This window comes from Orycteropus afer, unplaced genomic scaffold, assembly GCF_000298275.1.
Source record: "Orycteropus afer afer isolate SDZICR_OR568_19922 unplaced genomic scaffold, OryAfe1.0 scaffold00184, whole genome shotgun sequence".
Classification (NCBI taxonomy): domain Eukaryota; kingdom Metazoa; phylum Chordata; class Mammalia; order Tubulidentata; family Orycteropodidae; genus Orycteropus; species Orycteropus afer.
The window spans coordinates 4,043,479-4,057,614 of record NW_006921771.1 but is presented as its reverse complement, the minus strand read 5'-3'; the positions used below and the strand labels follow the sequence as shown (position 1 = coordinate 4,057,614).

At 35.9% G+C, this 14,136-nt stretch overlaps 1 protein-coding gene across 1 annotated transcript in view; it reads right to left on the bottom strand.

The window, feature by feature from the left end:
- Nucleotides 1-14,136, bottom strand: part of PHLDB2 (pleckstrin homology like domain family B member 2) — a 103,190-nt gene that overhangs the window by 44,964 nt on the left and 44,090 nt on the right. The window contains exon 5 of the mRNA XM_007947424.2: nt 5,646-5,774. Within this exon, the coding sequence (XP_007945615.1) occupies nt 5,646-5,774 (129 nt within the window). The remainder of the gene's footprint in view (nt 1-5,645; nt 5,775-14,136) is intronic.

Here is a 14,136-nt window from a genome sequence, read left to right as displayed (position 1 = left end):
AAAAAAAAAAAAAAAGTTGGATAAATAAATATATGATAAACTGGCTCTAATTCACTATTTAACTCCACTCCACCACTCTACATCCAGATTTTATAAAAATAATAAATTGTTTCAATCAAATGGAATATATTTCTTTCTTCTGGAATGAATTTCATTCTGGGGATGACTCATAGAAGAGCTATTATTAGCTACCATGTAATTACCACCAATACTATAGCAACAAGATTATTATGTCAACACAAACTGGATTTGCTGAAGCTTAAAAGCAGGGAAAACACAAGTTGAAAACACTCAGCAGTTTCTTAATACTTCTTTACATTTTATTTGGCCATATGTGCTCTTGGTTTCAATTTTATTGATTGACATTCCAAATGTATCTGTTAATTTCACAGTAACTTCTAAAGTAATTAAGGAATTTGGGCCACATCTAGTCACTACTCAAGGAATTAAGACATAATTAAAGTTTATGTCTTGATACAAAATAACTGTAGCTTTAATCTGAGTATCTGAAATAAAATTATGAATTTATTCATATCGGCATATATATTCAATTGAACTTGGTTTGTGGTAAAGATTACTAAGATTTTTAAAAAATAATAAGACCCCTTTTCTTGGTTTATAAATAATCTTCAGTCAAAGAGGGAATATGGTGAACAACTCATACACTATGGTCATCAGTTCCTTACTCTACATCTGGTTAATATGCAACATGTTTTATTTTAACCCTGCATGAAAGCCATAGTCACTGATGTACTTCTAGAAAATTTGTGAACTGCTGCCCAAAAATAATAGCACATTAGGCATGGAAGTTAAAAATTAAAGATAAATTGAGCACTCAGATTTCAATGGTGTAAAAATTTGATCAAGCTATCCAAACTATTAGAATGTGTTTACATAATCTTACATGCTGAAAGAAAAGCTCTTGGGGTCGGTGGTGGTTTAAAGGATTTCAGAAAAGAATAAGAATCCAGGGGGTGGGATTTAGCAGTAGGAGTAATGTAACTGAGCACAGAACTATATATACAGGAATTTCAAAGTCAAGTGTATGATAGTTGTATGAAAATTTTAACTAAATTTCATCACAAAAAGAACATTAAAAATCTCCACTGCTTGGCAAGCTCACAGGTCAGACATAAAAGGAAAGGGAAGAGCTGCACTAAAGACAATTCAGTACATGTCCTCTTTTTTTTTCCAAAAACGTTTACTGAGAATTTATACGGCAGAAGTTTACATGCAGATCTTCATGCTTTCTTTGCCAGTGGAGGGACAGAAATGAATAGATTTGATATGACCAAGAGAGACTGCAGTAATAACCCATGATGCCTCAATGGCAATGTGAAACCAAGTTTAAATGGGTTATGCTCTAAAAAACCAACCAAATCCATTGCCATTGAGTGGATTATGACACATGTTGTTTGTCTTAGGTGCTGTCAAAGTGGTTCCAACTCACAGAGACCCTACATACAAAAAAATGAAATACTGCCTGATCCTGTGCCATCCTCACAATCATTGCCATACCTGAGTTCACTGACTTACAGTGACTCATATTAAGACTCATACCAAACCAAACCAAACTCACTGTCATCAAGAAGATTCTGACTCACAGCGAACCCCTTTGGGTTTCCAAGGCAATAAATCTTTACAAAGTAGATTACCCAGTCTTTCTTCTGTGGTGTGACTGGTGGGTTTGAACCACCAGCCTTCTGGTAAGCAGTCAAATGCCTTAGGCACTACACCACCAGAGCTCCTCATTATGACTCATAGTGACACTATTAAAACAGAATGCTGTTGTTATGTGCCATAGAGTTAGACCCGACTCATAGTGATCCCTCTTTGGGTTTCCGAGGTGGTATCCCTATGGAAGTAGATTGCCCAACATTCCTTTCAAGAAGTGGCTGGGGAGTTTGAACAACCAGCCTTCCAGCTAGCAGTCAAGTACCTTAGGCATTATGCTACCAGAGCTCCCATAAAACAGAATAGCAACTCCAAATTAATCTTTAAGGAAGCTGACTGCCACATCTTTCTCCTATGGAGTGGCTAGTGGGTTCTAACCTCCAGACTTATAGCCAAGCGCTTAACCACTGCACCACAAGGGCTCTTTATGCTCCATAGTTAAACATTTTAACTGTATGCTCTTGGGACTTGGAAAATATAATGAAAATTACCTAGTAACATCTCCTCATTTTATATATGAAGATATTGGGGAACATAGAGGTTGAATGACTTGTCCAATGTTAAAAGACAAAATGGTTTGTAGAGTCAAATATGGAAAAAAAAAAAATTCCAAAATTGTACATATCATTTTACAGAATTTAAAAAAAAAAAAAATCTAGAGACTGAAATCAACCATTCAGCTGAGTAAATACCAAAAGCATAATATAACTGTCCCAGCTGCTAGAATCCTCCATTTAATGATGGACTGTATCCTTGTATCCTTTAAGTGGAAGACTCATTTAACTTCACCCTTCTTTTCAGTACTACTCACATCCCAGGAAACGGTTCCATTGGTGGGCCATATCATCTACACATCAAACACTTCTCATCAAATCACCATCAGGTGAAAATATATTTGACTCTAAAGCAGTGATTTAGACTTAAGAAGCCAGCCATAAATCCATGTTTAATGTGCAAAAGCATTCTAGATCTTCACATTAAGTATTTTAGACAACACATAGTTTAAGGAAATTATTTTCTTTCTATTCATTTGTGTGTGTGTGTGTGTGTGAGAGAGAGAGAGAGAGAGAGAGACTTGCGACCTAATAAAGTTAGTTGTAACAAATCAACTTTTTAAAATCTAGTTTAAATGCCTTGGAGGAAGCCCTATAATGAAGTGGTATTCTAAACTATCTGAAGTCAGAAGAGAAAGAGAATTACGATAACACAAAGTTACTAGTAGGAATGGACTTATCTTGAAATAAGTGCATTTTACGCTGATTAACTTATCTCTGTCATATAGTGTCCCTATGAGTCAGAGTGAAGCACTTACTGATGAAGATCAAAGACTTCAGTCTTCAGTATGGATTACACCTCAGTGTAAAGAAAACAAAAACCCTCACAACTGGACCAATAAGCAACATCACGATAAATGGAGAAAATATTGAAGTTGTCAGGGATTTCATTTTACTTGGATACATAATCAATACTCACTGAAGCAGTCAAGACATCAGACATCATATTGCACTGGACAAATCTGTTACTAAAGACCTCTTTAAGGTGTTAAGAAGCAAAGATGTCACTTTGAAGACTAAGGTGCATCTAACCTAAGCTGTGGTATTTTCAGTCACCCCATATGCATGTGAAAGCTGGACAATGATTAAGGAAGACTGAAGAACAGTTGATGCCTTTGAATTGTGGTGCTGGAAAAGAATACTGAAAATACCATGGACTGCCAGAAGAATGAGCACATCTGTCCAGAAAAAGTGCAGTCGTAATGTTCCTTGGAAGTGAGAATGGCCAGATTTCATCTCACCTACTTTGGTCATGTTGTCAGAAGGGACCATGGCCTGGAGGAGGATATCATGCTTGGTAAAGTAGAGGGTCAGTAAAAAAAGGGGAAGACCCTTAACAAGATGGATTGACAAAGTGGCTGCAATGATGCACTCGTGCATAGCAAGAATTGTGAGGATGACACAGGACCGGGCAGTGCTTCGTTCTGTTGTACGTGGGTCACTATGAATTGGTGCCAACGTGATAGCATCTAATAACAACAACATGAGTCTGAATCAACTCAATGGCAATGGTTTCTTCCTTTCTTTCTTTTTTCACCCCACTTGTTTGTTTGTTTATACCAATTAAGCCAAGGGAATTGGTGAAGAGTCAATTGGAACCTTCTTCTTGAAGAAAAAACTAGTAGACCTCTTCATATCAGAGAAACAGAAGCAACCATAGGCCAGTTATCTCCCCTAAGGAAAAGGTTTTATGATCAGAATTTTATACTCTGCTTCAAGAGGAAGGGGAAGGAGCATACTGTGTACATCATTTCCTTTCCTCTTTTATAGTCAAAATCCTTAGAATTTATGAATAAGTTATGGGTTATTCTACATAATCTACATTAAAGAAACATTTATATCAATAATTATTTTTATTCAAGTGTTACATTTAATAGACTCTATGAGTTTTTATTTAAATTAACGTACATAAAGAATACAAACAATAACTGATAGTTAGAGAAAGAGAATAAAATATGTAACCATCCTGCTGATCCTGAATAAAAAATGATGATGCCTGTGTAAATCTTCAGTAATAAAGACAGTTGAAAAACAGTAAGCAAATATAAAAGTCACTTTCCCAATTTCTTTTGTGAACTGGCATAAACTCAAACAAATAACAAGCTAAAATAATTCTACAAAAACTTTCCCCCCCTCCCCAGATCATTTTTATCACAAGATTTCCAGAGAATTGTGGATTAAGGGACAGGGAGTTTTTGTCTTCTTACAGCAGGTTCAATTTCCTACAATAAAATGAGCAAAGGGGAAGAAAAATTTCTGAAACTTTCTTTTTGATCCAACATTTTAAGAAATAACAAGTATTAAAATGATCATGCTTCAGTTTAACTTGTCTGTACTGGATACTTTTTATTAAGAAGCTTTCAATCTCTGTAATACATTAAAAAGTTTTAACTGTAACTTTTCATTACCTAGTGATGTTCTCAGCAGTATTAAAAATATTTGTGCATCAAAGGTCCTTTTAAAAATTTTCAAATGTGTGTCATCTTAATTGATGTTTCAACTTGCCCATTCCCAAGAAGGTACAGATATAACAACATGAATGAAACTAGGCTTTTTCCTACTCTGTGGATTTGTAAATTGTTACTCATTTATGACAAATCACAATTATGCAACCCCTTTAAACGTCCAAGACTGTTCATGATGCTTCCTCAGCATCTCAGTTTAGAGGAAACAACCAAATTGTCAAGAAATTATGACATATTAAGGGACCATATTAAATGCAGTGTTTGTGAAACAGTTTGCCAAGGAATTCTGGTTTTCAGAAGATAACCAGCGTGGACATGTTAAACACTGCTTATAAAGTTAAACGAAGGTCTATGCTGTATTTAGTTTTGTAAAATTGTGAAGCTTCTATGAGAAAGTTTTGAGGGCATCAAGAATGTCCTGCATCTTTGGACCCAGTGTTTGACTGCTGTGGTCAAGCTAATGAGTTCAATATCACTAAACTAAAAAGAGGAAAGAAGAAAGAAAACACAGGGGCTTTGGGAGGGAAAAAATTCAGAGAATGGGATAATTTTCAGACAAGAGTACAAAACCAAGCTAAGAAAGAAAAGAGAAAAAAAAAAAAATCCAGGGGTAAATAGTATGCACGATGCAGCAAAGAATAAAGGGAGAAATATCAGTTGATTTAAATGTTACAATCTTGGTACAGTTATAAGTCAAAAATAGTCCTCTTTTGTAACAAAGAATAACCCTAGGAATATTTTTGCATTATAATTTAGGTGAAAGATTTTACCAAAGAATTTTAAAACTGATTAGCATAGGATTAAATACTGATAGCATGCATATTTCCATTTTAAGAGTATCTAATGCCAGAATTTATGTAAATGTATGCTATGTGAAGTATAACTCATAGGTAGGTAGAACTTAATTAAAAACAAGAAAAGAAAAGCTGGTGCATTCCTGTTTGCTACTGACCCTCTTCAGTTGTTGCTGTAACTGTTCCCTCATGGACTCAGGACAATTGTCCAGCTGGGTCTTCTGCTCGGAGTAAAGCTCCTGGAGCCTCTCTAGTTTTTCCCTTTCAGCATCAAGCTTTACCTTCTCCTGAAGTTCAGAAATCAGAAAATAGAATAGAAATTACCTTCACACACCAAGCAGGCATTAGTGAACATTTTCCAAGGGTAATACAAACAAACACACATAAACTCTAGATATTCTATGAAACATATAGAAACATATCTTGTTAGTGACTATGAAAAAGGGGTAAAAGTGGAAGCAAAGATCAGGTGGTCCCATTCTTTCATTGTCAAAATATAGTCCACTTTGTTGGGTGTTGGCACTGATGCTCCTTCCCCACTCCTTTTCCTCCTTCCTGCTACCATGTTAAAAAAACCCAGGAGGAGCGACAGGAATGTTGGTCAATGGTCAAACAAAGAATAAAAATAAATGCCAATGAAATCCATAAGATAGGCTTGCAAAAAGTCACTTGTCAAAGAACCAAAGCAAAGGGACATTTAACCCAAGCACTGTCATAGCTCAGTTTGTTCAAGACATTTATTAAAGTTTTTGGAATTATTGAAATTTTCTTTTCAGGTCAGAGGAGTTCTTGGTGCACAAGTTGATACTCCAGTCATATGAAACAGTTCTAGTAGATACTGGGCAAACTTTAGAGCTTAAGCAGTAAGAAAGTATGACTTCATCTAATTCTGAGGCTGAGAGCGCTAGTATAAATGCTACTACACTGAATGTTGTTGGAGAGAGTTCTGCAAGATTGGTAGAGAAGCAGGGAATTTATATTAGGTGGCTTAGATTTACAAAAATTATGACACTTACTGAGGAGGTATAGACAGCCCCACACTGCCTGACAAAAGATAAATCAAAACACGGACTGTGGGAAAAAAAGATGAGTGCACTCAGGAGTCAGAGAAAGAAGAGAAAGAAGATAATAACACTAAATCTCTCCCATGTCACACATGCCAAAGTGACTCTGCACATTCTTCAGGATATAACAGTCAAAAGCTGCAATATGTTGATTGCATAGCTTCACAAATGCTACCTCTGAAATTGAGAAACAAAACTTCAATCTGTTTCAGGCCAGTCTTGCCACCTTGTGTTCCCTTTGCGATGCTCTGAATCCTTAAAGAAAATTTGATCTTCTCCTTGCATACACCCTCGTTCTAAGCAAAAGCACTGTATGAACCACTGCAATGATTAGACCGTCTGTAAGTAAGATGAAGGAGGCCTGGTGGCACAGTGGTTGAAGTGATTGGCTGATAACAAGAAGGTAGAAGGTTTGAACCCACCATGGCTCACAGGAAAAAATGTGGCAGTTTGCTTCCAAAGAGATTACATAGCCTTGGAAAATCTATGTGGCCGTCTTACCCTGCCCTGTAGGGTTGCTATAAGTCAGAATTGAATCAAAGGTAATGGGTTTTAAGTAAGATGACCAACACCTTACTTTCCTAATGTTCACTCTATGTGAACTTGTTGAAATAAAACTGGCATCTAATGATAGATATCCCAGTTAGGATTTTTTTTTTAAGGGTGCAGTTCTGAATTTGTCCTGTAAAATTATGCTTAATATAATTTATTTAAGGTGCTGTGGTGGTGCAATTGTTAAGTGTTTGGCTCTGAACTAAAGGTCAGTGTTCCAAACCCAAACCCAAACCTCCATGAGAGAAAAGACCTGGCAATCTGGTCCCATAAACATTACGGCCTAGGAAACTCTATGGGGCAGTTCTACTCTGTCCTACATGGTTGCTATACGTTGGAATACACTGGATGGCATGCAGCAACCACAACATAATTTATACAAATGGCCATGATTCCTTACATAAAGATACATCTTTAGATTCTTTGTAAAAAATGCTATACCTTACATTTAAAACTATATGACATTAATATCTGTATCAGTTTGTTTGAGTCTCTATTTTTCACTTAAATTTGAAAATTATACAGACAGCTTAGAAATTTAGATTTGGATTTAAATATGCCCTTTTCTCAAAATGTTTATGTTAAGTCATAAAACTGAGAACAAAACTAAATTATTAACAAAACTACTTGCCTTTGATTTCTCTTTCCTGGCTTTAGAGTAATTTTGCATATTCAAATTCTAAAGTGTCATCAGATCCCAACCCACACTGACATTTTCAGAGCAAGTCTTCTTTAGCACAGCCTTCAAGTTGTATACATACCAGAAATTCTCAAGTCTTGCTGAAGTCTGAAGAAATCTCAGTTCTATCATTAAAATCTATGCTTTTCTTATATTTGTTTCAGTAGCATGTGACTACTCTGGTCTTATCTCACAGACATATATCATATCTTTAATTACTTCAGGATTAGAACTAGACGAGATCTCCTTTGCTTGCTAATAATCCCCAACTAACTCTTTCAACATTAATCATTTCTTTTCTTTTTTTTTTATTTTTGTTGTGATTTGAGTGAAAGTTGATGCCTTAATCATTTCTTAACAAGCAGATTATCGTGATATTTTTAATAATCCATTTTAATAATCTAACAATAATCCTGATTGAGAAATGGCTGAGCAGTTATTGGATGTAGAACAGGTTATTACTTCAATACCTTTTGATTTTAGGAAACCAGAAAAAGTGAAAATAACATTCCTACAACACATTTCAATCTAAAATGATTCTGCAGCAACTTAAACTTCAGCAGACTACAAAGCAAATTTCCTTAGTCTTTATGTTCGCTTCCTGTGTACACCTATTGCACTGGAGCTGGAGGAAGCAACAGCATCATTAACAGAAAAAGGGAATCCCAATGTTAAATTACAGTAAAAGTGAATATACAAAGACAGGTTAGATTAAAACTTTACTTTCATACTTAGTATTTTCACCCTAAATAAAATCAGCAATACAGAATACTGTCTTTTGGAAAAGAAAATCTGTTATTTCCTCTGTCTGTGAATTGAAGATGTCCCTATTTACATAGCAAAATAATTTTATCTTAAAAAAAAAAAATTCTATTTGTAGATACCATACTGCCAAATTTTGCAGCAATTCTAGTTCATAAAAGAAAGTTAAAAACAAAAAACTATTCATTCCAGTTAAATGTCATATGTGCAAAGCCCTAAAAATTTGAAGTTAAATTTGCTAGAAAACATTGATGCAGTATTTGATAATATGGAAAGGAACTAGTCTGAAATACAAGCAAATTTGAAAAAGTCACCAAACCATTCTTCAAGTTTTTCTTGTTAATAACAAACAGAGATAAATAACTTTATATATATATATATATATATATATATATATACCTTGTGTTTACATAGTGCCTTCCTTCTGAAGTGCTCAAAATGTTTTGCAATTCCATACAAGGGGGTGGTTAGAAGAATTACGCAAGCTGGCACCATCAGAACCTTCTGCAGCTTCTCTGTGGTTTATCAGTACCACTATTACCATGACCTGGGGCTCAGAGCAGAAGCCCAGTGGGGCCAAAGCTCTAGCAAAGGAAGTAGGGGGAAGGATGAAAGGACTAGTGGCAGGTGGGTCGGGCCATAAATCACAGAGGGCCACAGAGGTGATATCACTCTTGCAAGAATCCAAAAGAAGACCAACTCTGAGCCAGAAAGAAATTAATATTCCTTTCTTCTATTTACTGCCCAGGAAGTTTTCAAAGGAAAACTAACTCTAAGCAAGCAGTTAATTTGAGCTGAAAGTATCACCCTCTACAGTGAAAGTAAAATTAATAGATGGACAAAATGAATAGTATTCAAGGGTTTAAGGACTCTTACTTTTTACAAGTAAAATACTAAATTGAATGTTTTTCCTCTCCTTTCAAACTTTAAATTGGTAAACTCACCTAGTCTACTTACTACAGGCATAATGATATTTTCCAAACCCCAATCTGAAAGGAGTACAATTTTCTTTCTTTCTGTTTAAGATTTATTGTCAATAAATAAATTAAAATAAATTTTTAATAAAAAAATTTAACAAATTTCACTGTTTAAAAAGTAAGATTACAAGGAATTGGAACACTTCAGGAAAATCCAGGATGTACTAGGAAACATTTAAAAAATTAAGAACAGAATGTGATGTCCCTGGAAACACAGTTACTTCCATTAGTACTGTCCTCACATTAATTTGTCTTCTCTTCATGTACTGGTAAAACCCAGTTGAGTTACAAATTTATTGCTAGATCTATTTAGCATACTGTGTCTGTATGGTCAAAGATAAATTATTTATGGGTAAATTAAAATAGAAATCAACATATGAAATTGGGCATGTTTGCATGTAAAGTGCATTGTTCATTCACCAACTCAAGAAATATTTATAAAGAAGCTCTGGTGGTGCTGTGGTTAAAGCAGTTGGCTGCAAACCAAAAGGTTGATATTTCGATCCCAACAGCCTCTCTGTGGGAGAAAGATGAGGCAGTCTGCTTCTGTAAAGATTTAAAGCTTGGCAAACCCTCTGGGATAAATCTACTCTGTTCTAAAGGGTCTCTATGAGTCAGAATCGACTCAATGGCAGTGAGTTTTTACAGGTAGAGAGGGGATAATTGTGGTTCAGTGGTCGACTTCTGGGCTTCCATGCAGGAGACCCAGGTTCAATTGTGAGTCAATGCACCCCATGCACAGCTACCACACTGTCTGTCATGCTCGTTCAGGTATTGTTATGATGCTGGACAGGTTTCTATAGAGCTTCCTGACTAAAACAGACTAGGAAAAAGGTCTGGTGATCAACTTCCAAAAATGAGTCAAGGAAGAATCTATGGATCACAAAGAATGGTCCAATCCAAAATGATTCATGGGGATGGTCCAAGGGTGGACAGCATTTATTCTGTTGTGCATGGGTTTGCTATGGGTCAGGGGTAGCTCACAACAGCAGCAGAGGTAGAGAAGAGAAGAGAGGAAACTTAAACAGGATCTCATGAAGCACCAGCTCACTTAGTTCTGTGGTCCTTAACACTGATAGCACATTAGAAAAGTCTTTGTCAGCTTTTAAATATACCATTTCCCAGGCCTCAATTTTGTCAAAAATCCAGAGGAATAAGGCCTAGGGATTGATAGTTAAAAAAAATCTCTCTAGGTATTTGGAACAAATGAGAAAGAAGGAAACTCGAGAATCAGAGGCAGAGCTGGACTACAGGACCAACTGTGTACACAAACCACAGCCTCCTCTACCTTGAGACCAGAAGAACTAGAAAGTGCCTGGCTAGCACTACCGAATGTTCTGATCAGGGTCACAATAGATGGATCCTAATAGAAAGGGAGAAAATTATGGAACAGAACTTCAAATTCTCAAAGAATCCAGACTTATTGAAACTGGAGGAATCCCTAAGACTATATTGCCCTGGGATACTCTAAACCTTGAACCAAAAATATCACCTGAAGTTACTTTTTAACTAAATAGCAGATTAGCTCAAAAAGTAAGGAATGTCACCCTTGAGTATTGCACTTTTTTAAAAAAATTATCTATATGAGACTAAAAGAACAACAGTTACTCTAAAGCATGGATGTGAAGATGGGGGCGGGGGGCAGTGAGATGGAGCTAATGAGAATATTAGAACAACCAGAATGGAAATAATGAGAATGTTGACACAATGTGAAGAATGTAACCAATGTCACTGAACATACTGTTCAGAAATTGTTACATGGTAACCTGTTTTGCTGTTTCAACTTTCACCAAAAATACAATAAAGTTAAAAAAGAAATACAAACACCCCCCCACACACACACATAATTTCTCTAGTTGATTCTAATATGTAGTCAGAGTTGAAAAACACTGATTTAGTCACCTAGGTTTATGTGAAAGCAAAGGCAATTAACTACAACTTGATAATTCTAAAAAAGGCCCAAGGCATTCATATAAGATCGGCCCCAAATTGTCCTTAAAATGTCTCATCCTCTCACCTTTACTTCATGCTTAAAAAAGGCCCCTTTCAAGTAACATCCCAATTGTAAAATTTTAACTTCCAAATTAAATGCCTAGAGTAAACCAAGTGAAAAACGAACTGTGACAACTCCCAATATCCAATACACATTCAGAAAGAGATGACGCATTTTAAGCTCAAATGTAAAATGACTCTTTTCTAATCGTACAAATGATCAGGAGTGGGTACAAGTTTATCCTAAATAACTTGAACAACTTGAACTTGTCCACAAGGAGTTGTGAATACCATTAAATGATCTTAAAAATCCACAGTTCCTAATAGAACCATTTCTTTTGCCAGATTTTGTGGTTAGAAAGAAACGTAAGTTTTCTCTCTTCTAAGTTGTATTCCTGATGGAAGGAACTAAAAATTAACTTGCTGGCTCTACTTGACTCCAAGGATCTCACCGCATCCTCACTGCTATGCTTGTCTCAACCTGCATTATTCTCAATAATGTGCTACACAGAAAATCCCCAAATACCAATGACAAAATTATTTTACCTTAAGTGTGCAATATTATTGATAAGCAGATGCACAATATTATTCTATAAAGATGCTTCATTTATTAGCTTGAGGGCTATCAGATAAAATAGAGGACACTCAGTGAAATCTGAATTTCAGATAACAAATAACTTTTTAGTATAAGCATGTCCCAAATATTGCATGGGACATAATTACACTAAAATTTTTTAAATTGTTTTTCTGATATTCAAATTTTACTGAGTGTCCAGTATTTTTATTTGCTAAATCAGACAATCCTATTAGCTCCATAAAGATTTTTTAAAAATTTAAGATCCATCTTGTAATTTGATTTAGCACAGAACTCATCATACACAGGTCATGCTTCATAAAACACTAGTCAGGTTTGGAATTGGTGCATTGTCCTAACTCACCATTTTAATGGAGATCCATCCAAAGACCTCTTCATAAACCCTGAGAATCCATTTCCTTTTACTTCCTAAGCCCAGAAGGAGATGTTTGGAGGCAGGCATCCTCTTGGGGTTAAGCTATTTAGGCCCACAGTCCTTTATTGGAAATTCTTAAGGTCTGCTATGTTTCAGACTTCAGAAAACATATTCATTATTATATTATATAATATTTCAATTGAGGGCTGTGGCAGCACTCTGTAATCAAACAAATTGTTCTTTCTGCAGCTACATTTATGAATATTCATGCTAAATGTGAATGTCAATTCAAGGCAGGTTTTGCAATCAACGAAGTTTTGTGCCAACCTTACAAAGGACCTTTTTCTTCTCCCAGAACTTTTTGGATTTTGGAACTGCAGAGAAAAATCATTCCCCCTCCCCACCCAGAACTTTTGTATTTTGGAATTGTACAAGATTATGGACATGTGTCAAGAAATGGTGATTATTGAGACCCCATTCATTCTCTGACTGCCTCTAAAGAGACATATCTTTATATTCCATTCTTAGGATTTTTTTTCCTATGGTTTTATCATTTTAATATATAATTGATGGATGTCCAGTGTAGAAAAAATTAGAAAATCAAAAGAGTAAAAAGTTATGTAATCAAATAACCACCAGGAAAATTATCCAAATTTGGAATCCTGTTGATTTAATCCCCAAATCCCATGCTATATTTCCACTTCCTCTAACTAGGGAGCTGACTTTGAAATGTAAGAAAGATGCAGGGGAAGGGCTGGGTCCCTGTGGGCTTGGCAAAGGCTTTGCACACAGAGGCATTACCACTTTGCTGAGGAATGCTGGACTAGACTCACAGCCTTCTCCTGGCTCAAAGTAGGAGGAAGGATGGGGAGGAAGTAACAGGTACTCTGGCAAGATAACAATGGGGGATAAAATTGAGTCGTTTAATACACAATGATATATGTTTTTTTGTAGAGAAATTAGAAAGTCAAATAATTGAGGATTTCACTCAGGAGCACGTTTTATGGTACAGATTTAAGCTTCACACCTTGAAATATGTTTAGCTATCAAAGTGGCAGGCCAGGATGACTACAAAATAATGACAATACACCTGTGTGATATATCAAAATATCTGTCCTCGAACCCAAGCATGGTTTGACCTTCACGATTAGCATCTGAGGAACGGGAAGACTCTTCAACAAGAACATGCTACTGAATTCCAACACAATGATTTTTGTCTGCTAACTTGCAGAGATGAGACAGAGATAATCCAAAAACAGACAAAACTGGAAAAGAAAATGTTTATTTTTAATGTAGTCAGAAATAGATGAAAATGAAAAGAAAACCTACATAAACAGATGCACACATCTAAACACACATCTCTTCTCAGCAGCTGCCTGCACTCATGGAGCAGGACTGGGGGAAGAGGTAGAGAAATCAGCGCCTCAACCAGGCTGCTCTTTCCCCAAACTGAGCTTTGTGTTTCCAACAGTTTCCCACTCTTGATTACCAAGCCCATTAAATTAAACCAAAACTGTTTACTGGAACAGAAACAATTATCCCCTCACCTTTCATTTGCCCCTAGAAGACATGGCCTCTGTGCTCAATGCTTTACCAAATAAACATCCCCTCTGTGTTTATGTTCAAGGTAAACACTTCTATTTGTTCAGGCTATCTCCATATTCATAGTGACT